The sequence below is a fragment of the Taudactylus pleione genome, unplaced genomic scaffold (genome assembly GCF_031769625.1).
Source record: "Taudactylus pleione unplaced genomic scaffold, aTauple2 ptg000289l, whole genome shotgun sequence".
Taxonomy (NCBI): domain Eukaryota; kingdom Metazoa; phylum Chordata; class Amphibia; order Anura; family Myobatrachidae; genus Taudactylus; species Taudactylus pleione.
Window position 1 is genome coordinate 2027218 of NW_028284691.1, and position 23149 is coordinate 2050366.

Consider the following 23149-nt stretch of genomic DNA (forward strand, 5'->3'; position numbering starts at 1 on the left):
GTCCCCAGGGGCAGTCCGCACCTCCGGAACCCCCCGGAGAGACCAAAATGGGGGGGGGGAGTATGGGCCGCGTGGCCATGGGCCCTACCTGCGTGGCCACACTCCCAACTTGTGTGCCACGTCCCCTTTTTACCGGGTGCCACCCAGTGGAGTGTATAATGTGTGTGTGTGTGTGTGTGTCAGAGACGTAACTAGACTTTTTGCTACCCTGTGCCAAAGAGAGCATTGGTACCCTCCCCTTCAATTTTTTAAATACGGACATAAGATAGTGCACCTGAAAAAGGACCATGGCCTTATGGAGAAGAGCCAGGGAAGAGATACGGGAGGCCAGGAGATGCTGGGGATAAAAGCAAAGGAAGCTACAAGTGAAAATGATAATAAACAGGAAAATTGACAGGCCCAGTCAGCGCCCCCTGCCCTGTGGTGCCCTGTGCCATGGCACTAGTCGCACCACCCTAGCTACGGCCCTGGTGTGTGTGTGTGTGTGTGTGTGTGTGTGTGTGTGTCAAGGAACAGTATATGTCATGTTTAACATTGTCCATTTATTTCTTAAGCACTGAGGGAAGACTAGATGGGCCAAGTGGTTCTTATCTGCCATCAAATTCTATGTTTCTATGTATGCCACTGAGGGGTTTTATGAATGTGTTTGTGTATATACAGTATATATATAATGTTGATAGGAGTTTTTGCAACCGTTGTTTGATTTCGAGACTGTATGAGTGCCGCTGCTTCCTGCTGAGTATACATATAAAATGTGTGTGTTGAAAGTGCTGTTACTAATGACACATTTTTATTGCAAGATGTAAGAAATGTTTTAAATTATCTTTAGCAAGAATAAAAATGTATTCTGATCCCTACTAATGAGTGGCCATTGGCCATTATTCCAGGTGATTTCTGGGCAGAACTATGGGAGACAAGGGAGGCACCTGCCGCTGGGTGCCAGCACTAAAGGGGCACCTCCTCCATTGTCCACAAAATATACATGTAACTATGTACCCGGAGTGTACCGTACGGCCGCCCAATACATGGCACCCCTTCCCAGCACTTGTGAAGCCACCATACACTAGTGGAGAGCTCCATGTCAGACCATCAGCTGCTGCCTTCGTCTATCTATAGCCTGTCTGCATGCGAATTGCTACATTACAGTGTCAGTGGATGTAACTGGGGGAGGGGCACCAAATTATAACTTGCCTCCGGGCGTCTGGGATGAACTTACGTCACTGGTGAGTGGGTTTGTTTACAGAACTCCTTGCACTCTCAACACAGTAATAAAGGACTTGGTTCCAGCAGGAAGAACAAATCACACTAGGGGGTATATTTACTAAAGGAGAGTTTTTAGAAGTGGAGACTTTGCAGGGGCGTGCATAAATTATCCACTGCGATGTCTTACGCAGCTTGAGTACTCATAGCGTGCAATGTAGTTAGCAATTCCTGGGTAAGGTCAATGCTTGTGCAAGTGTGCGTGAGGCTGCAATGGTACTCGATTGTACCGATGGTTTTGCAGTATTGCTAAACATTACGGATGTGTGTAAGGTAAAGTGGGCGTCCTTATGTTATGTTGCGACGGCATAGCGATCGCAATGGATTAGCATACTATCCAGTGGTCGAAGTGGAAATTTTGAAGTGGGGGTATGGAAAATCTAAGATAGCACTTATGTGCACGCCAGAAAATGGGGTGTGGCCACTTTAATAGGGGCGTGACCTTAAGACACACCCTTTTAATCAGTGTAGTGTACCACACTGTAGTACCCCTTATAACACATTATGCCACACAGCAATGTCCTTTAAAAGTGACGCCACACAGTAAAGTACTTTACAAAATTTGTAGTACAAGTTATGCCACCCAGGAATAAATGCCCCTTACACATTATGCCACATAGTAATGCCCCTTATAAAATTATGCCCCACAGTAAAGCCCCCACCCCTGCAGCCTCTTACCTCCTCCTTGTGTCCCTTCAGCAGCCTCGGTCTCATGATGATCCAATGTGGCTCCAGGATCACACACAGGGCCTGATTCAGACCCGCTCGCGAGCGCTGAGCGCTCGCAAGCGGGTCGATGGTGCCCTAGTGTGCTTGCGCACGACGGAGGGAGCTCCGTCGTGCACATGCGCGAGACCCGCATAGCGAGGGTCTTGCACCAAAGGGGGCGTGCTGTCGACGATGGTGAGTGACAGCACGCCCCCTTTGGTGGGCGTGCCGGGGGCGTTGCTGCCCAGACGGAGGCGTTCCCATGGGAACACCTACCGTCTGGGGCAGGCCCCACTGACATCACTAGTGATGTCAGTGGGAGTGCTTTTGGCTCTGATAGAGCCAAAAGCACTCCTGGGCTTGCGGCAGCGAGACCCTACCGCAGGGTCTCGTCGCAAGCCCGATGGTCCCGATGGTCTTGACCATCGCAACCATCTTTTTGGCCGCACGCATAAGCTGTGGGTGGTCACCCACAGCTATGTGAGCGGCCAGGAGCGAGTGCTCTTGTCAGAGCGTCCGGCTCTGAATCAGGCCCACTGCCCAGGAGGGAGAGACTGCGGTAGTCCTGTAGGCATTCTTTGCTCTGTTTCCCTGTCTCCTGCACTCTCTGCCCCTCCTGGTGACTGGCATCTCCCTATCACGTGGAAATAATATTGATTATATTGCAGGCTCTTGATATGCATAGAGACTAACTATAGGGAGCAGATGTTGCACATCCCTGGGGACACCTCCTGGGAAACCCCCCCCCCATACTACTGCCAGCATCACTAATAACCTCTGCCCCTTACACTACTCCCCGCATCACTAACAACCCCCACTACTCCCTACATCACTAACAACCCCCACTACTCCCTACATCACTAACAACGCCAACTACTTCCTACATTATTAACAACACCCCCACTACTCCCAGCACCACTAACACCCCACTACTCCCAGCACCACTAACAAGCCCCACAAACCCACAAATGCAAGTACCACTAATAACCACTGCCCCCTCCACTACTCCCAGCACCACTGACAACCCCCGCTACTCCCAGCACCACTAACAACACCCCCACTACTCCCAGCACCACCAACACCCCCACTACTCCCAGCACCACTAAAGCCCTCCACTATTCTCAGCACCACTAACAAGCCCCCCAACCCACTACTGCCAGTACCACTAATAACCTCTGCCCCCTCCACTACTCCCAGCATCACTAATAACCCCACTCCACTACTCCCTGCATCACTAATAACTCCCCTCCACTGCTCCCAGCACCACTAAACAACCCCCCTGCTCTCAGAACCACTAAACACCCCTACTGCTCTCAGCACCATTACCAACCCCCTCCCACTGCTCCAAGCACCACTACCAACCCCCCACTGCTCCCAGCACCACTAACAATCCCCCCTGCTCTCTGCACCACTACCAACCCCCCACTGCTCCCAGCACCACTAACAACCCCCCCTGCTCTCAGCACCACTACCAACCTTCCACTGCTCCAAGCACCACTACCAGGGCCGTAGCTAGGGTAGTGCGGCCGGTGCCATCGCACAGGGCACCGTAGGTCAGGGGGTGCTGTTTGGGCATGTCAAATTTCTGTTTATTATCATTCTCACTTGTAGCTTCCTCTTATTTCATCCCCAGCATCTCCTGGTTTCCCCTATCTCTTCCCTGGCCCTTCCCCATGAGGCCATTCCCCTTGTTTGGGTGCATTATGTCCCTTTGAAAAATGAGGGGGGTGCCAATGCTCTTTCTGGCACAGGGCACCAAAAAGTCTAGTTACGTCTCTGACCACTACCAACCCCCCACTGCTCCCATCACCACCACCAACCACCCCCCTCCCGCTCCCAGCACCACTACCAACCCCTCCCCCCGCTCCCAGCACCACTAACAACCCCCACTGCTCCCAGCACCACTAACAACCCCCACTGCTCCCAGCACCACTAACAACCCTCCTGCTCCCAGCACCACTAACCACACCCCTCCACTGCTCCCAGTACCATTAGCAACCCCCCCGCTCCCAGCACCACTAGCCTAGCAACCCCCCCTGCTCCCAGCACCACTAACAACACCCCTCCACTGCTCCCATCACCACTACCAACCACTCCCCTCCCGCTCCCAGCACCACTACCAACCCCTCCCCCTGCTCCCAGCACCACTAACAACCCCCACTTCTCCCAGAACCACTAACAACCCTCCTGCTCCCAGCACCACTAACAACACCCCTCCACTGCTCCCAGCACCACTAACAACACCCCTTCACTGCTCCCAGCACCATTAGCAACCCCCCGCTCCCAGCACCACTAGCCTAGCAACCCCCCCTGCTCCCAGCACCACTAACAACCCCCCTCCACTGCTCCCAGCTCCACTAGCAACTGCTCCCCCACTGCTCCAAGCGCCATCAACAACCTGCACTACTCCCACCATCACTAACCAGCCGCTGATGCTCTTCTGCTGTCCTTGACTACAGCAAGGGACAGCAGAAGTGCGCCCAGCCCCCAGGTTCCTTTGCGCCAGCTGTTGGAGTGTGAACGTCACCTTCACGGTCCTAGAAGGCACCTGGAAGGAACTGCAGAAGGCAGCGGACTGGAGCCGGAGATGCTGGCACGCCGCCAAGCACCATGGTCTTGCTCGGTGGCGCGCTCTGGCAGCAATTGCAGCTACAAAGTGAGTGGTGATGCAGTATACCAGCGGCCAATATTCTTAACGGTACGCCGCACCCAAACTGGAAACTTGTAAAATAGAAAAAAAAAGTTTAGTGCTTGAAGTGCCGGTATGCCATAGCGTTGCATACCGGCACACTTCGAGCACTGAAACTATCACAGTGAGACTACGTCCGTAATCGCTATTGCAATCATAGTTGTAGGGAATCAGGCCCATAGTGTGATGGCCAATATCCGGAATTAAGCCAAGTTCAGCAACACACCATAAAAGCTTTGCCTGGTGATAGAGTCCTTCAAATGGGGTCTAAATCAGTGTGGCATGGCGTCCGCACAACGCGTTTCCGATCCAATTATCCTTTTTCAAGTACAGGACCTTTTCAGGTTATATGTATATCAACTGGTGCTACTGTCATTTTAATTTGTGTTTCTGACACTGCACTTTGCAAGTTTTCATGTGATAAATATGCATATCCTCCATTCAAGTCTAAATATTATGTCATTAACTTTCTTGGGTAATATTAGACATAACGGTATCACATATTATCTGATTACCATTAAACTGGAAACCATTTGAATCAGTAAATATTTTCCAGAAAGTAGAAGCTTTGTACATCCACATATTTTTCTCTTGTATTGCATAATTAAGTAATTGGTGTTTCACTTGTTTTGTGGAAGTGTTTGCTGCAGGTTTTCGTTAACTGTACTGTAAAAGGGATAGTTCTATGCGATTTTAGAAAATCTATATATATGTATATATGTGCAATAGTAGGGTAATGATTATACATGTTTGTGTGTGTATTTACCTTAGCTTGTTTATGCAATGGAGCACAGAGTATTTACATGTAATTCAACACATGGCCTCTCTGAGAGGTACAGCATTTACTGTGTCTTGGGCAGCAAGGTGACATATGCATTCCCAGTGAATCTTCCCCTTAATATGAAAGTCAGATTTCTATGCCTTAGGGTCATATTCAATTAGGCTGCAAAAAGCCGTCATTTTTGCATGTTTGACATCCCCGTATTCAATTTTCCTGACTTTTCGCCGGAGCAAATAGTCACTGCATCAGACCCCGCGAAAAAGTATCACCTATGAATACTATACCTAGTAAGTATCACCTATGAATACTATACCTAGTAAGTATCACCTATGAATGAATAGGTGGCGTAAATAAGTGCAAAATTGGGGTTTTGGGGTACAAACTTTAAAAAACCACCCTACACCCCTTGGACAGCCCCCAAAAGGTGTTCTGTGTCAAAAAAAATTTAAAAGTATCACAGGACACCCCAAAAAAGGTACTTTTGTTTTGGGGGACGATAAAAAAAAAATGTTGGGGGACAAACTTCTAAATTAGTGAAATAGACTCAGGGGGGGTCCCCAATTATGCCCAAGGTGTTTTTTTTTATTGCAGGTGGTTGCGGCAGATGGATTTTTTAAGATTTTTAAAACTTCACATTAACCACTTTAAAATATGCTAGAACCCATTTTCATGTACCCCAAATTTGATGGGACTACTTATTTTTCCCCAAAAAAGTTGCTAAATGCTATTCTTCACCACTTTGCCAAAGATGCTAAATAGCAACTATTGAGACCATTTAAAGACCCCAAATACCTTTAGTAGGGTATTCGGGGTAACTATAGTGAACCACCATGTCAGAGCATCTTTTGGGGGGTGTCAGGCTGATGTTCCCAAAAAATAATAGCACTTTTAGCTAAATACCTTTTCGCTGGGTCCCGTTTTTGCCGACTTGCAATTGAATACGGGGATACGCGGGGACGATTGCGATACTTTATCGCAGCCAAAACCTCCGATGACGGCTGACTTTTCGCTTCAAATTGAATATGTCCCTATGTATTCTGTAACTGACCAACATAAATACTCTTTATTTTACATAACTTAAATTACTACACCTGTCTTCTGTTAAACCTACTAGAATAATCAACAGGGAATTTACAGAAGAAATATTTTTACCCAACAAAGTTACTTACAACCGCGACTTGTAATGGAGCGGACATATTGTTTGGCCTTTTCAGTGTTCTCTGGAGTCGCTTTTACTAACGAATCTTTCCACACTTCAATTTTATCATCAAACTGTATGAAATTAATGTAATCGTACGTCGAAGTGTCATTAAGAATTGTAAGCAGGGATTCTTTTGTCTAAAAATATAGATACATAAGTTAAGTATATATATTTATTTATGGTTACCTACAGTATATGTAAAGATTTACCTGCATGTTCAGGACTTATAAACTTGTAACATATAGAACCCCTTAACTTTTATGTTACTGATCAGCAGGTTATTAGATTACCAAACTCTCCACTAAATATTGTTCTGTTCCATTTACCCACTGTAAGATACACGTTTAGTATACAACAGCAGTGGAGCACGCAGGGGGGAGGGGGGCTCTGAGTACCCAGAAACCTCCCCTGATGGGACAAATTATTTTTTTTAGAGATGACGACAGTTGTGTCCCCATCTCAACACAAACTGCGACTGCTACCACAATCACAGCTGTCGCTACAGACCGCATCCAGGCCCTGGAATGCAGAGAGAGAGACCCCCCCCCCGCTCCCAGTAAATCCTGCATTTGCTACTGCACACACTGCAGTTCAAACAAACAGGCTAGATACTCTCTGTGTTGCTGCTGATTGTTTTTTTGTTTCTTAAAGTGAACCTACACCTTTATATCTCTGCAGGATACTTAGGGGTAAATTTACTAAAGTGAGACTTTTTAGAAGTGGGTTTTAAAAGTGATGTTGCCCATAGCAACCAATCAGATTCTAGCTATTATCTTCTAGAAGGTGCTAGTTAAAAGTTAAGTAGATACTGATTGGTTGTTATGGGCAACATCACTTTTAAAACTCACTTCTAAAAACTCAAACTTTAGTAAATTTACCCCTTATTGTTTATCTGTCCAAAAAAATTCTCTACTGTGTTTGAGGCTGCTGCACCCCAAGAAGACCTCTGTGTTTTGAGATTTTTTTCCTGTTTAAAACAAAAAAAATGCAGTCTTTTCTAAATGAATCTAAAAATTATATTGTGTGTACAGTTGAGACAAGTGACGCAGCTTATATTACTGTTCTGTGTGCGGTGGTGTCCCCCCTTAATCTGCACCCCAAAACCATTCTCACAAAGACCTATTCCTCCAAGTTCCTGCAAACAATTGCCAGTGAGATTTATTGTGTAAAAAAACAAAGCCATTAGTGTAAATAAAAATTGCATAGTATGTTATTCAACCATGTGTGCCGTGGGTCCCACCCATAATCTGCACCCCAAAACAATTCTCAAGTGTATATAAGCAGTATGAGTAAAAATGGAGTTTCACCAAGCATACATTATTCATGTCCTTTCATCTAAATTTTGGGTTGGGTACGAGATGCCGGCACTCAGGATCACGGCAGTCAGAATCCCTATGCTGGCATCCCAACCAGGTTAGAATGCCGATGACCCCAGGTAAGTAAGCCTAACCTAACCCCCCCTCCCCAATGCCTAAACCTAACCCTCCCCCCCCCTAGTGCCTAAACCTAACCCTCCATCCCCGCAGCCTAAACCTAATCTCCCCCCCAGCAGCCTAACCCTAACCCTCCCCCTAGTGCCTAACCCCTTAACCTAACCCTCCCCCTAACCCAGTACTTACCTTCCGGATTCCGTCTATCAGGATGCTGGCGTCAGTATTCTGACAAGTGTTGGTATTCCGGCATCGGCATATTGACGGCTGGAATCCCAGCGGTCGGCATTCTGACTGCATCCCCTATAGATACAGTCAGGTGCATAAATAATGGGACATTGACAGAATTTTCATATTTTGGCCTCTATTCACCACCACAATGGCTTTGAAATGAAACAAACAAGATGTGCTTTAACTGCAGACTTTCAGATTTAATTTGAGGGTAATTACATCTAAATCAGGTGAACGGTGTATGAATTACAACGGTTTCTATATGTGCCTCCCACTTTTTAAGGGGCCAAAAGTAATGGGACTATCAACTCAAAAGCTATTTCATGGACAGGTGTGGGCTATTCCCTCGTTATTTCATTATCAATTAAGCAGGTAAAAGGTCTGGAGTTGATTCTAGGTGTGACATTTGCATTTGGAATCAGTTGCTGTCGACTCTCAATACGAGATCCAAAGAGCTGTCACTATCAGTGAAGCAAGCCATCATTAGGCTGAAAAATCAAAACAAACCCATCAGAGAGATAGCAAAAACATTAGGTGTGGCCAAATCAACAGTTTGGAACATTCTTAAAAAGAAAGAATGCACCGGAGAGCTCAGCAACACCAAAAGACCCGGAAGACCACGGAAAACAACTGTGGTGGACGACAGAAGAATAATTTCCCTGGTGATGAAAAACCCCTTCACAACAGTTGGCCAAATCAAGAACACTCTCCAGGCGGTAGGTGTATATGTGTCAAAGTCAACAATCAAGAGAAGACTTCACAAGAGTGAATATAGAGGGTTCACCACAAGATGTAAACCATTGGTGAGCCACAAAAACAGGAAGACCACATTAGCGTTTGCCAAATGACATCTAAAAAAGCCATTACAGTTCTGGAACAACATCCTATGGACACATGAGACAAAGATCAACTTGTACCAGAGTGATGGGAAGAGAAGAGTGTGGAGAAGGAAAGGAACTGCTCATGATCCAAAACATACCACCTCATCAGTGAAGCATGGTGGTGGTAGTGTCATGGCGTGGGCATGTGTGGCTGCCAATAGAACTGGCTCCTTTGTATTTATTGTTGATGTGACTGCTGACAAAAGCAGCAGAATGAATTCTGAAGTGTTTCGAGCAATATTATATGCTCATATTCAGTCAAATACTTCAGAACTCATTGGATGGCGCTTCACAGTGCAGATGGACAATGACCCGAAGCATACTGCAAAAACAACCAAAGAGTTTTTTAAGGCTAAAAAGTGGAATGTTATGCAATGGCCAAGTCAATCCCCTGACCTGAATCCGATTGAGCATGCATTTCACTTGATGAAGACAAAACTGAAGGGAAAATGTCCTTAGAACAAGCAGGAACTGAAGACATTTGCAGTAGAGGCCTGGCAGAGCATCACCAGGGATGAAACCCAGCATCTGGTGATGTCTATGTGTTCCAGACTTCAGGCTGTAACAAAGGATTTGCAACAAAGTATTAAAAAGTGAAAGTTAGATTTAGGATTGTTTAGTTTGTCCCAGTACTTTTGGCCCCTTAAAAAGTGGGAGGCACATATAGAAACCATTGTTATTCCTACACCGTTTAACTGATTTGGATGTAATTACCCTCAAATTAAATCTGAAAGTCTGCAGTTAAAGCACATCTTGTTTATATTTTAGTAAATATTTTTAAGGTAGGCAGATTTCCAGTGGTACACAGTGTCTTTTTACTGGCAGCAGACACTGAAGAACAGCATACTCAAGCTTACACCTGCAAAAATAGATAAATACAGAAAATAAGTAAATGAACGTAAAAGGTCCCAGCACTCCTCATGCTTAGCAGTCAGTCCACTACAGTGGCCTGCAGCTACAATCGGCCATGCTCTATCGGCATAGCCATTGGTCCCTGACACTACAGTCACTTGGGCCTACTCGCTGGCCGCTATTCAGCATCAGTGCCCAGAGCACTGGGTGTATGAGAGTTTTAAACTCTTCCTGTTCTCCAGTGATGATTCCAGCTGGGTTTGTGCAAGCCAGAAAACCCGGAGTTCCAAACTTCTATTGTAGCTGCAGAATGTGCCAGTCTTGTTTTCCTCTTCCTTGGAGGAAGCTGATCCCACATAGTGTGGGCAATTCAGGTGAGAGACCACCCCTCTCACCACAATAGTTAGAAGGTGCAAAAGTAAATAAACACATACATACAGAAATAAGAGCAGATGTTTGGCTGTTAAGGTCCAAATTTTAAATTGAAATACACCAGGTAAACATTATTGCCTAGTGCCATTACCAACAAACTGGAGCTATATTTCCATTTGTTTTGCATCTATATTTATTTACAAAAAATTTACTGACATGTATATCTTTATTTTCTATGTGCTATCTTTATAACCTTCTGATGCATCATGACAAACATGAAGCTTGGAACTTTGCATCCACCTTCTGAATTTTTCCTATGAACGTATTGACACCATACACAAGGTTTCCATTTTGTTCCAACACATCAGCCATCATGCTTGGTGTGGCTGTCAAATAGAGAGTCTGGAATTAATATGTTGACTTTGAACACTAAAATCTTCTGATATTTTTTAGACAACTTGTCACACTGGTGATAAGGCAGGATTTCAATAATATTTGCTTGGTGGTGAAATTTCAGTAAAGAAATAGACTCTGAGAAATAGACTCTGTTCTTTAAGTTTCCTGTTTTCCCTGTAATGAATTGGCCACTTCCAAGCTTCTGTTCTTCTCCATAATGGTAAGAACCTTCTTTAGCTTCCCTAAAATTATGTTTTCCAATACAGTTTTATCAAAAACCACAAATACACCTGCTTGGAAAAGCTCCTGGTACATAGACTCAGTAATATCTTCTGGGGCATCCAACCAGCAAAGGTTACATTTGGGAGAAGCTTTAGCTGCAGCAAACATAAAATCTAGTTTATATAAGAAGATATATCTTCATTCCTTACTTGACTTTGCATGCTCATCATGGCAGAAGTTCAGTGGTATAGTTGGAGTGTGGCCATCATTTATCATTAAGTTCTTAGTTGACGAGAAGTATCCTCACTGTTCTCACTAATGTAAAAGTATACCTTTTCTTTTCCAGACTCTCTTGCACCCAGGGACGGATTAAGGTCTGGGCAACAAACTTGTGGGGGCCTCTATATACCACCATTTCTCGTCACCCTAGGATTTTGTTTTCTTTCTATTCACCTTAATGCCCTTCTTGCAATGCCCACTGTAGAAGTGCCCCTTATGCAATGTCCCCAGTAATGGTCCACCCTATACAGTGCTCCTTATGCAGTGCCCCCTGTAGTATTGCCCCTTATGCAGTGCCCCCAGTATTGGTCTTCCCTATGCAGTACCCCTTATATAATGCCCACAGTAGTGGTTCCCCCTATACAGTGCCCCCAGTAGTTGTCCCCCGTGTGCATTGCACTCAGTAGTAGTTCCCCCATATGCATTGTCCGCAGTAGTAGTCCACCCCTATATAGTGCCCCCAGTAGTAGTCCCTCCATGCTCTGCCCCCTGTAGTAGTCCCCCCTATACAGTGCCCCCAGTAGTAATCCCCCCTATGCAGTGTCCTTTATATAGTGCCCCCACTAGTATTCCCCCAAAAGCATTGCCCCCAGTAGTAGTCCCCTCTATACAGTGCCCCAGTAGTAGCCCCCCCCCTATGCATTGCCCCCAGTAGCAAACACTCCCCCAATACAGTGCCCCCATGAAGTGGCCCCCCTATACAGTGACCCTTGTAGCTGCCCCCTATACAGGGACATCTGTAGCACTCCCCCCCTATGCAGTGACAGTGCCCCACACACACAAAAAAAATAACAAAAAAAAACATACCTGAATCCCCGCTCCTGACGTGAGCCCGACTCTTCTGTTGCACAGTTGGGAGAGACTTCAGCATCATGACGTCTCTCCCATCATCAACAGCTGTGGGGAGGAGCCGGCTCCCTCGGTTGACGAAGCAGCCAATGAGAGTCTGTATGACTCTCATCGGCTGCTGTAACATACACACAGCTGCTGCCAGTGGCTGTGTGTATGTCACTGTGTAGTGTGGCCGCACTCACTGCGCGGTCTACACTACACTAGCGGAGGGGACACTAGCGGCAGGTGCAGACAGCGCACCGCTGCTAGTGGGGGTCCTTCCGTATGTGGGGGCCCAGGGACGACCGCCTCTGTCGCCTCCCCCTTAATCCGGCCCTGCTTGCACCACTGTGTAGCCTAGAGTCCAGGTTTTGGCAGAGCTCTGAAATTATATTTTTAACAGGATGTAATTTGATGGAGAACTGTTACAGGTGTCCTTCTTGTCTGACAACCATTCTCCTCTGCCAGTTGACTGGATGAAGTCCAGTCTTCTACTGTGCTGTTACCCAAACTGACATTACTCAACTTTAAGCAATTTAACTGCACAAACTCCTTAAAGATTACTAAAATGTCATTGATCGATTTCTCCTGAGTATTTTCATACCTTAATTGACTAAAATGAAAATGAAAAGGAGAAGATCAACAGGTTCTAACTTTTTTTATTGTAGTCCTTGTATAAAATAGAGATGTATTTCAAGAAGTTGTTTGTTGAGACAAGTGACACAGTGTACATTACTGTTCTGTGTGCAGTGGTGTCCCACCCTTAATCTGCACCACAAAATGATTCTCTCAAAGTCCTATATCTTCAAGTGCATGCAAACAATTGCCAGTGTTGTCTGTGTCTAAACAACAAAGACATTTGACCAAAATAAATTGCATAATGTGTTATCCTTCCCGGGTAAGCGACAGTCAACTCAGTGCACTAGAGTGAAACATCATTATGACTTCTGGTCAGGATTAAAAAAATTGCCCTAAATTATTGAGACCTCTATTGTGACTTTGGGCTTGATTCATTACGGACCGCAACTGAGATTGCAATAGCGATTACGCATGAAGTCTCACTGCGAATATATACTAATCCACTGCAATCACAATGCCGTTGCTGCACAACATAAGGATGCCCACTTTACCTTACACAAATCTGTAATCCTTAGCAAGACTGCAAAAGCATCGGTAACATGGAGTACAATCGCAGTCTCATGCAAACTTGCACAAGCTCTGACCTTACTCAGGAATTGCTAACCCTGTCGCACGCTGTGAGTACACAAGCTGCGTATGGCATCGCAGTGGATAATTTATGCGAGCCCCCTGTAACGGCGTTCAAATGCACTGGCATGCCTGCATTTCGCTGACCACCTCCCCGTCACCACCTCCATATGGTACTTCCTGTCAATCACTCTGTGATGGGTCTGCATAGTCCCGATCGTATTGAGACCTTCATGCACACGCACTGCGATGCATGTGCAGAATGCAACAATCAGCCGATTGTGTGCATAATCGCAGTTGCGATCCTTGCTGAATTAGGCCATCAGTCAGGTACAGTAAGCATCAATAGAATGGTGGAGGATTATTTCTAAGACAATGTACAAATTAGCATGTCACACAGTCCATTTGAATAATGGGGAAAAAAGGCAATTTGGGGACCCTTGTACAACTAGCCTTGCTTTACTTAAGATGCCTACCTTCCAGTGTGTACTCGGAAACAGTGTTGAGCACAGCTGAGAACCTTGAGTGTGATCATCATAGAAGGTTACTTAGTAAAATTGTGAAAAAACTGATGTTCATAAAAATTAACTACAACCACATTTGCCGCCAATTACAACAAAGTGCAAATACCTCTGTAACGGTGGATTCCAGTGGGCATGAGCTAATATTGTGTGATGATGATGTTAACAACTTATGAGGATGATATGATATCTTTGAACTATAGAGATGATTGACAACACTGTTAACTGCCTAAAGCCCATTTGTAGCTTGTTTTGTGGGGGCCCAAACAAACTAAGCACTTCAGCCACAAAAGTGTCAGTCCCTCTCGCTGAAGTGCCTAGTTTGTTAAACTGTGCATGTCATTTTTAATAAACCAAATAAGGGTGGGTGGAAACAGGGATGCCAAGAGCTGCCACGGGCTCGGGTACTGATGGGGGCATGGCCTAATTGTGTGAGGCATGGCAACGCCTCATTAGGAAATAAAAAAATAAATAAATACTATTTGCAGCACCAGGCAGAAGCACTGTGCATTGAACCTGGGCCCCTGCTGGGCACCTCCAAAAATATTTAGTACCTGCCCCCCCCCTCTCGTCACCCCTGGGTTGAAATACAGAAATACAATTCCATTATGTACCACTTTCATTATGGACTTTGCCAAGATTGTGTGTGTGTTTGACAGGCAGTGCATATTACTGTACTTTACTGGCGACTTCATGTTGTTTTGTAGTTTGGCCAGTTAGCTCAGTGCAGCCTTTTGAGAATATGGGTGAAAACAATATTGTGAGCTGTGAGGTGGTCAAACTTGTCTGGAAATGACTGGAAATTAATGTGTTTTGTGATTACTAATGCTGTAGGAACAAAAAGAAGCCCATTTTACATAATTTTAGCTGTTTTAACAATTAAAAAAAAAATCCAGATCAACATCCAAATCTAGTGTGGACATCAAATTTGTGCAGCATTTCCTATAAAGTACATAGTTATTTGTTCTTGCTGATTGTGAACTATGGTTTGTAGTCCATTCTGCAACAAGCAAACTCTTGCAACTCTTTTATTTGTTGTTCCCTTAATGAATGTCCTCCCACAGATTCTATGTTTAGGCCAGATCATTCTGTAACGATCTGAAGTCAGAATTGGAGTCTAGCTACTGGAAAGGAAGGCAAATATATATTTTTGTACTGTGTTGTATATGATTCCAAACAAGTAATCAAAATCTTCAAATGTGAACTTCCTTCCTAATATATGAAAGTGGCAGCAAACTTTCCAAAAGCCCTGAAGCATACTTGCATACCATGCCGGAACGGCTGGGGGTTCCGACAATCTGTGGTGCTCCCGGATGCCATGAAAGGTGGGTGCCATGAAAGGTGGGTTAAGTCTACTGAAGGCTGGGGTCACGCTTTGAACCGCATCATTGTGGCTCCACCCCCACTTCACAATGCTAGTAATTGAGGCATTGCAAAGCGGGCAGCTACGATGACGCAATTTCATCGTCACTGCCCCAGACCTGCCCACCTCTGGAATGCCTCAACCACAAGGAGGAGGCAGCCAAATGTTAGGCAAATATAACCTGCAGTGAGCCAGGGATTACCCTTAAATAATAAATGCAACTGCTGCATTATTTGTAAAACTAAATAGTGAAATAATCATTTGTCTTCCAATAAATGAATTAGCTAGTACTTCTCTTTATAATGTTTTTTTCCCCTTTTAACTTACATAATAACAGCATTTTTTAAGCTCAAGTTTGTAAATTTCACTTTCCTAGTAAAGTACCATTCTGTGTATATTATTTAGGGCTCTGATTCACGGTGATTACCCTACAGTTCTGAATACTGGTTAAGTGAATATTGCACCAATATTACCCAGCTCTAATTTAATTATTATTATTAGCATTTATTTATATGGTGCCACAAAGTTCTGCAGCAGCGTACATAGGGCCTGATTCAGACCCGCTCGCAAGCGCTCGCAAGCGGGTCGATGTTGGCCAAGTGCACATGCGCACGACGGAGGCGGCTCCGTCGTGCGCATGCGCGAGACCCGAATAACGACGGCCAAGTCGTCGTTATGGGTCTCGCACCAAAGAGGGCGTGTTGTCGATGGTGAGTGACAGCACGCCCCCTTTGGTGGGCGTGCCAGGGGCGTGGCTGCCCAGACGGAGGCGTTCCCATGGGAATGCCTACCGTCTGGGGACGGCCCCACTGACATTACTAGTGATGTCAGTGGGAGTGTTTTTGGCTCTTATAGAGCCAAAAGCACTCCAGGGCTTGCGGCAGACGAGACCCTACCACAAGGGTCTCGTCGCAAGCCTGATGGTCGCGATAGTATTGACCATCGCGACTCTCATCATTTTGGCCGCTCGCTATAGCTGTGGGTGGTAACCCACAGCTATGCGAGCGGCCAGGAGGCCGCTCTTAAACTCAGAGGGACGGCCCTGATTCAGAGCTAGCGCTCTGTCAGAGCATCCGGCTCTGAATCAGGGCCATCCACCCCCCCTCCCCGCCTACAAAACGGGGCGAGCTGTCGATCAACATCGCCGGCCCCCCTATTTTGTTGCGAGTCCCGGAGCGAGTGATTTCTCGCTCGGTCTGGGGCTTGCGCACGAGGCGTGTGCGCACTGCCCAGCCATAACGCTTGCGAGCGGGTCTGAATCTGGCCCATAGTAATTTTACCAATAGGGTATTACATAGTGACAAAATGTAAGGGTTACTAACAAACACATAAGTGAAATCATCATTAAATGCAAAATTGCAAATATGTCGTAGCATAGTTACGCGAGTTATAACTGACAGATATACAGAATAAAAACAATGTTGAAAGGAGAACTGTACAGTAGCTTTAGCAATATACATTTAAATATCCTACAAGATAGGACTGTATTGGTAGTGTAATAGTAAATAATTCCAGACAGACACAATTTCAAACAAAACATAAAACTCTTCACTTATACCTCTTTTACACCAAAAAAACAGGTCCGACCTGGGTTCTCAGAGATGGTTCCTACCCATGTCAGACCCAGGTCAGACACCGTTTACACAACACCACGGATCTGGGTTATTACCAGGTCAGCCCCGTTCACACTGAACCTGGGCCTGCCCTGCTAAACTTTTGAGGTCATAAAAAGTGGGGGATGACTGCTCCTCAACCCCCAATCAGCTAATTTTAGGTATGACCCAGGTCGGATAACCCCGGTTGCACCATTTACACTGCACCAATACCACGGTCCATCCTGGGTACGACCCTGGAAGCTACTTGGGTTGGATTGCCGGGTCACTTGACCCGGGTTATTTATCAGGGACCCTTTTACACTGAGCTGCAACCCTGGTAGACCCAGCAAAAAAACAGGTTTTTGCTCTGGTGTAAAAGGGGTATTAGTCAATAACATGGCAGCCGGAGGTCTTCTTAAAAACGTGTTGCTTGTCAACACAGGTGTCAATCTGGCTCCTAAATGGTGAAATATCCTGAACAGTAATATCAACAATAATCTGTACTGTCAAATAAGAGTCATAAGTACATGTAAATTTTATGTTTACAGTGCTGTAGTGTAAACTGTATACCATGTTGCTCTGATAGCACCTTTCAGATAAACAAATTATTTAGAATATCATAATCTAGGGCCTCATTCAGAGGCGGTCGGAGGATGCAAGCGGTCGCTCAGAAACTGGGAGGCCACTTGCATCCTGACCGGCCGCCTCTGTTGCGGTCGTTAGGCTGTGGGTTAACACCCACAGCTCTAACGACCGCTCCGGTGATGGTCGCGATGGTCAGAGACCATCGCAACCATCGGGGCTTACGACGAGACCCTAGGGTAGGGTCTCCCTTGTCGTAAGCCCCGGAGAGCTTCTGGCTTTGTCAGAGCCGGAAGCTCTCCACTGACATCACTAGTGATGTCAGTGGGGCCGCCCCCAAATGGTAGGCGTGAACGTCTCCGTTTGGGCTGCCACCCCCCGGCCCGCCTTCCAAACGGGGCGAGCTGTCAATCAACATCGACAGCTCGCCCCCTTTGGATCGAGACCCGCTACGACCGGCGCTGTCGCTGGCGTGCGCATGCTCTGTGGGGGGCCATCCACCCGGTCCGAGCGAATCGGCGCTAACGACCGGGTCTGAATGACCCCCCTAGTACTTTTGTACACTAAGAAATAGCAGGAACAATAAATCAATATTATTTGGGCACTCGTTTTCCACTTTTGTATGCAAATATACAGAATAATACACAAGTGCTAAAAATATATAAAAAGAGATTTCTGTGCCACCTGGAGTTCACTATCACAGCAAACATACTACAAATAATGGGCTGATTCAGCTTGGATCGCAGTTTCTAATACGCATGCAATCTGCCGATTGTTGCATTCTGCGCATATGTTTGCATCGCAGTGTGCGAACTAGCTATTGCGATCGGGACTGCAATAGCAGAGGCTACGCAGACCCCTCGCAGAGTGGTTGACAGTAAGCACCATTTGTGGGTGGTGACGGGGGTGTTCAGGGAAACGCAGGCGTGCCAGTGCCGTTGTAGAGGCATGCGTAAATTAGCCACTGCGATACAATACGCAGTGTGAGGCCTCATAGCGTGCATGGTTGTTAGCAATTTCTGAGTAAGATCAGGGCTTGTGCAAGTGTACGTGAGGCTGCGATGGTACTCGATTATACCGATGGTTTCGCTATTCTGCTAAACATTACGGATGTGTGTAAGGTAAAGTGGGTGTCCTTATGTTGTGCTGAGTTTGCATTGCTATCGCAATGGATTAGCATACTATCACAGTTGAACTTCGTACGTATGCAATATTGCGATCTGTAGTGAATCACGCCCAATGTACCAATCATGTAGCTTATCTTACCTGCTCCATTTTTCTGTGTGACATTGATCCACTTCTGTCTATGACGTAAATTACATTTTTTGGCACCGCAGTCAATTTAGAGGGTGCGAAAAAGTGAACAAAATATCCATTCACAATCTAAAAGAAGAACAACCACAACAAACATATTTAAAATCTTGTTCTGAAAACAAATTGCACAGATTTTTACATTAGCCCAGACTAGTGAAAGTTTATACAGTGCAATGTCTACACATTATTAGGTATGGAATGAAGGGTAGATGTGGGGTTTGTCCTCTAACTGTATACCTCATGTTTTTCAAATCACACATAGAATTGCCAAAAAAATGCCTGCTCACACTAATAAATTTAGGACCTGATTCAGAGCCGTTCTCTAAAGTATGATCGCTCGCTGCGGGGCGATTGTTGCTCAGTGTGCATGCGTATAAGTCGCATTGCGTGTGCGCAAGCCTGTCTCAGCGATGGGGAATTGTGCGCTCGTAGTACACAGACTTCCCGCTACTTTGAGTGACAGATAGTGCCGTTTGTGGGAGGCTTATGAACGGGAAGTGGTGGACTGAACGCAGCCGTGCCTGTCTGTCAAAACGGTGTTTTAAGGGCATCCATAATTAAAAGATAGCGTCATTGTACACGTCATTTCGCATCTATTTCGATGGAAGTACTCGCAATGCTTGCGGGCAGGGCCGCCATCAGGGGGGGACTGCCGGGCCTGGAGTCCCGGGCCCGGACACTCTGGGGGCCCGCCCGCTCCGCCTGTCCACTACTTCCCGTCTGACAAACTTACATTTACTGACAGGCTCGGCTGGGGATCCGCAGCCACCCACGCCCACTGCTATGTCCTCTAACTATCTCTCCAATCGCCCGCCACTGCTGCTGTGTATATGGCTGGCTGTGGGAGGCAGGCAGAGTGGATGCTCCCAGCCTGCTCTATGCTGCTAGCCTATAACACAATCGAGCAGCCGGGAGCATCTTCTCTGCCTGCCTCCCACAGCAAGCCATTACACGGCAGCAGCGGCGGGCGATTGGAGAGATAGTTAGAGGACATAGCAGTGGGCGTGGGCGGCTGCGGACCCCCATCAGTGAGAGGTAAGGAGGGGATATAGTAGTGGGCGCGGGCAGGCACAGCTGCCCGCTGGTAGGAGCAGACCCCCAGGGCCGAGCTTGTCACTGATTGTAAATTTGGCAGGGGAGTAGTGGGCGGGCCCCTCATTGGGTGGAGGGGAGGGGGGGTTTGCTGTGAGGCTCTGTATAATGGGGGCTGGGGGCCCTGCCTATTTGGTCTGTCCCGGGCCCCAAAATTTGTGATGGCGGCCCTGATTGCGGGAGCCCAGGGTCTACCACTAGCACTGCGTGAGCAGGTGATGGTTCTGTACTCTGCTGATTTCTGCAAGCAAATAATAGAGTAACAGGTGCTACTCATTGCACTGAATAATTGCAAAGTAGATGCGTTAATTAGCATATTTTTTATTCTATTTTTTTCTGGTTACTCTTTTTCTTTGTGATTGTGATTTTTTACAGATACCAATACCCAAAACCGTTTACTTCCCTAACAATTGCCCCTATTTTAAAAAAAAAACAAATACATGATAAATTGATTTTTGTAGTATTTAAAGTGTTTGGTTTTTTTTGGAAACTCCTTTCAAGCTGGTGTGGAACTGCACATCCCAGCATGCCATTCCATAGTAAATACATGCCTTATTAGCAATACTGTGCCAGGTCGGGGCCGAATTTGTAGTTCCATATTAGATCTAGTGGTTTGTATTTTTTTGAAGAAGGATAGAAAAGCTTTTGAAAAAGACAAGTGACTGACTTTGTTTTTTTTTTAATTTTTGTTTTTTTTATTTCATAATCCAAACATTTTTGCCATAATTTTTTTGTTGTATTCATTAATGAAAATAAGTATTTTTTCAAAACGTAAAAAATATTTTACAACATAAAAAATACACGATTTTCTGGCCGAATTTGGTATAGGAATAGCATCAGAAAATGAAGATGTGGACACATTTACAGATGTGGGTCGAGGAAAGTGTGCCTGTGCCGCCATCAGATGATCCTCCTCCACCTCCAACAAACACATCACCTCCAAATGTGGCTGGATCATCAGATGGCACGATTCAATGTCAAGATACCTCCCCCCAACCATCCTCCCCACCACCCCTGAAGCTGCCTCCCCCCAACCTTCCTCCACAATCACCTCTGAATCCGCCTCCAGCCAACCATCCTCCCCACTCACCCCTGAAGCTGCCTCCCCCCACCACTCCTCATCACCCACCCCTGAAGCCGCCTCCCCCCACCACTCCTCCCCACCCACCCCTGAAGCCACCTCCCCCCACCACTCCTCCCCACCCACCCATGAAGCCGCCTCTCCCCACCACTCCTCAGGGAGCTCCAATTGGGCTGCTTCATCCCAAGAAGTGCGGGGCCCAGGAGATGAAGGTACATATGTCACAGATGCCATAATGCAATCTATATCAAATTTAGGAACCTGCAAATAATGCCATGTGAAAGTAGCATTAACCACAGTACGCAATGTGCTACACTGTGCAGTATTAGCCGACGAAGGAATACATACAAAATATTCATGGCTATGGTGGGTGGGTGATGTTATAAACTGTTAGGAGTTACCAACAAATACTTCATAAATTAATTTTTTTACCATTTATATTTCAGTTGCACAAGAGGAGCCACTGCTGCAGTTGCTGAGGAGAGAGCTTATGCTCATTGGCACAGCTGTGCGTCAAAACCTGGAGGCCATTACTCGCATTCAAAATGCAATTTAATAAATTTTCAAAATATGAAAAATAATATATATATATATATATATATATATCCATAAATAAAAACAGAAAACCCAGCACTCACCATGTTTAAACACCCACAATGATGTATAAATAAGTAAATAAATAATGGGGATTTGGTTCATGGATTGATCAATGCATTTAAGCCCGCAGCCCACATCACGGGACCCCACTTTCTGCAGGTCCTACACTATCCGTCATACTGATGGAAACCTGGTAGCTGCTATCATATAGTTTAGACTGAAAAAATGTTACCTGGTTTAAAGCTCACCTGCCAGCTAATGGCTTTTAAAGGTAAGGCAGTCACCTGACATAGCTTCTATCACACTACCAAAAAGACAGCTGACACAGGTTAATATAAACGAGTTTGCACATGGGGTGCATGAGAAAGCTATGATCACAAAAGGTTAATAAAAATTAACCGCATAAACAAAGTCAGAAATCCACTGCACTCGCCACTCCTAGATTTGGGGTGCAGACCTGCACTCGCCATTCCCAGAACTGGGGTGCAAGTGGCCTTTAATCGGCGCTTTTATCAAGCTTAGAAGACTTCTTCTAAGCTTGATAAAAGTGCCGATTAAAGGCGCTGAAACGTCGCTATGATAGCTATGTGTTTCTAGTCTTTATTTATACGGAGTGCCGCCGAATGTTGGAGTATGTGACAGCGCACCTTCTGATAGGAGACTGCGTTATATGGAAGGCACCCGTTACAGTTAATAGAAGTACCAGTGAGTGTCAGATTGTGGACTTTTTATATCTAAATATATATATATACAGTACTCGAAGTGGGGCGGTATACGGCGGTATGACATACCGCCACTTCCCGCCACCACTTAATTTTTTTTGTACCAGCACTGGGATCCCAGTGCAGGAACAGCAGCAGCATTATGTAAGATGTGTCCCGCTTGGGACACATTTCAACAAGCGGCAGTCAGTGCTGCGACGGAGCCGGGAGCATCGGGTCCCGCACTGCAGTTTAAAGTTGGCACTGGCCGCCAGCCAATCCTGGCTCGCGGACCAGCTGCCAATAAAGAAAAGGGAAGCCTCTCTTACCTCTGGCGCGGCTACGAGCTAATCTCGGCTTGCCAGCCAATGATAAGCTGCCAAGTGGCAGCTTCACAATGGCTTCCATCCAGCGCCGGATTTGAAGAGCCGTCCTTTCTTTTGAGTGACAGCCGATATGCACTGGTCGAGTCATCCAAAGTTACCAGCGTCATGGATCCCTGACAAGTCAATTCACCCGACGAGCTGGTTCAGGAGCAGGACATCTGCTCTGCTATCGGTGCTCCTGGATGCAGAAAAAGTAAGACGCCGCTCAGCTGCGGTGACTCTTTCCTATTCAGGAGCCTCAGCCACCCATAATTCAGCCTAGACAGGCTCCCCATTGAGGAGACCCTGGAGGACAGTCCACAGGTCAGGGGGGAAGAAGGGGTGCGTATTGTGCTGCTGGGGAGGTATTCAAATTTCCATACCCCCACCTCTAAATTCTCACTTCGAGCACTGTATATATAAATAAATATATATATATATATATATATATATATTTTTTTTTTTTAAACAGTGGTGAACAGCGCTAGAATAAAAAATATCAGTTTCAATAAAGTCTTTTTCAATGTTCAATATAACAGAGAGAAAAAAAGAAAAAACACTTCTCTCGTTTAGTCAGCTATCTCTGTAGCAGGACTTCT

General features: G+C 45.9%; 1 protein-coding gene across 1 annotated transcript in view; it reads right to left on the reverse strand.

Moving 5' to 3' along the window:
• LOC148511927 (inter-alpha-trypsin inhibitor heavy chain H3-like) overlaps nt 1-23149 on the reverse strand; it is a 233322-nt gene that overhangs the window by 125678 nt on the left and 84495 nt on the right. The window contains exons 8-9 of the mRNA XM_088482493.1: nt 18667-18783; nt 6608-6776 (exon numbers count right to left, since the gene is read on the reverse strand). Of these exons, the coding sequence (XP_088338619.1) occupies nt 6608-6776; nt 18667-18783 (286 nt within the window). The remainder of the gene's footprint in view (nt 1-6607; nt 6777-18666; nt 18784-23149) is intronic.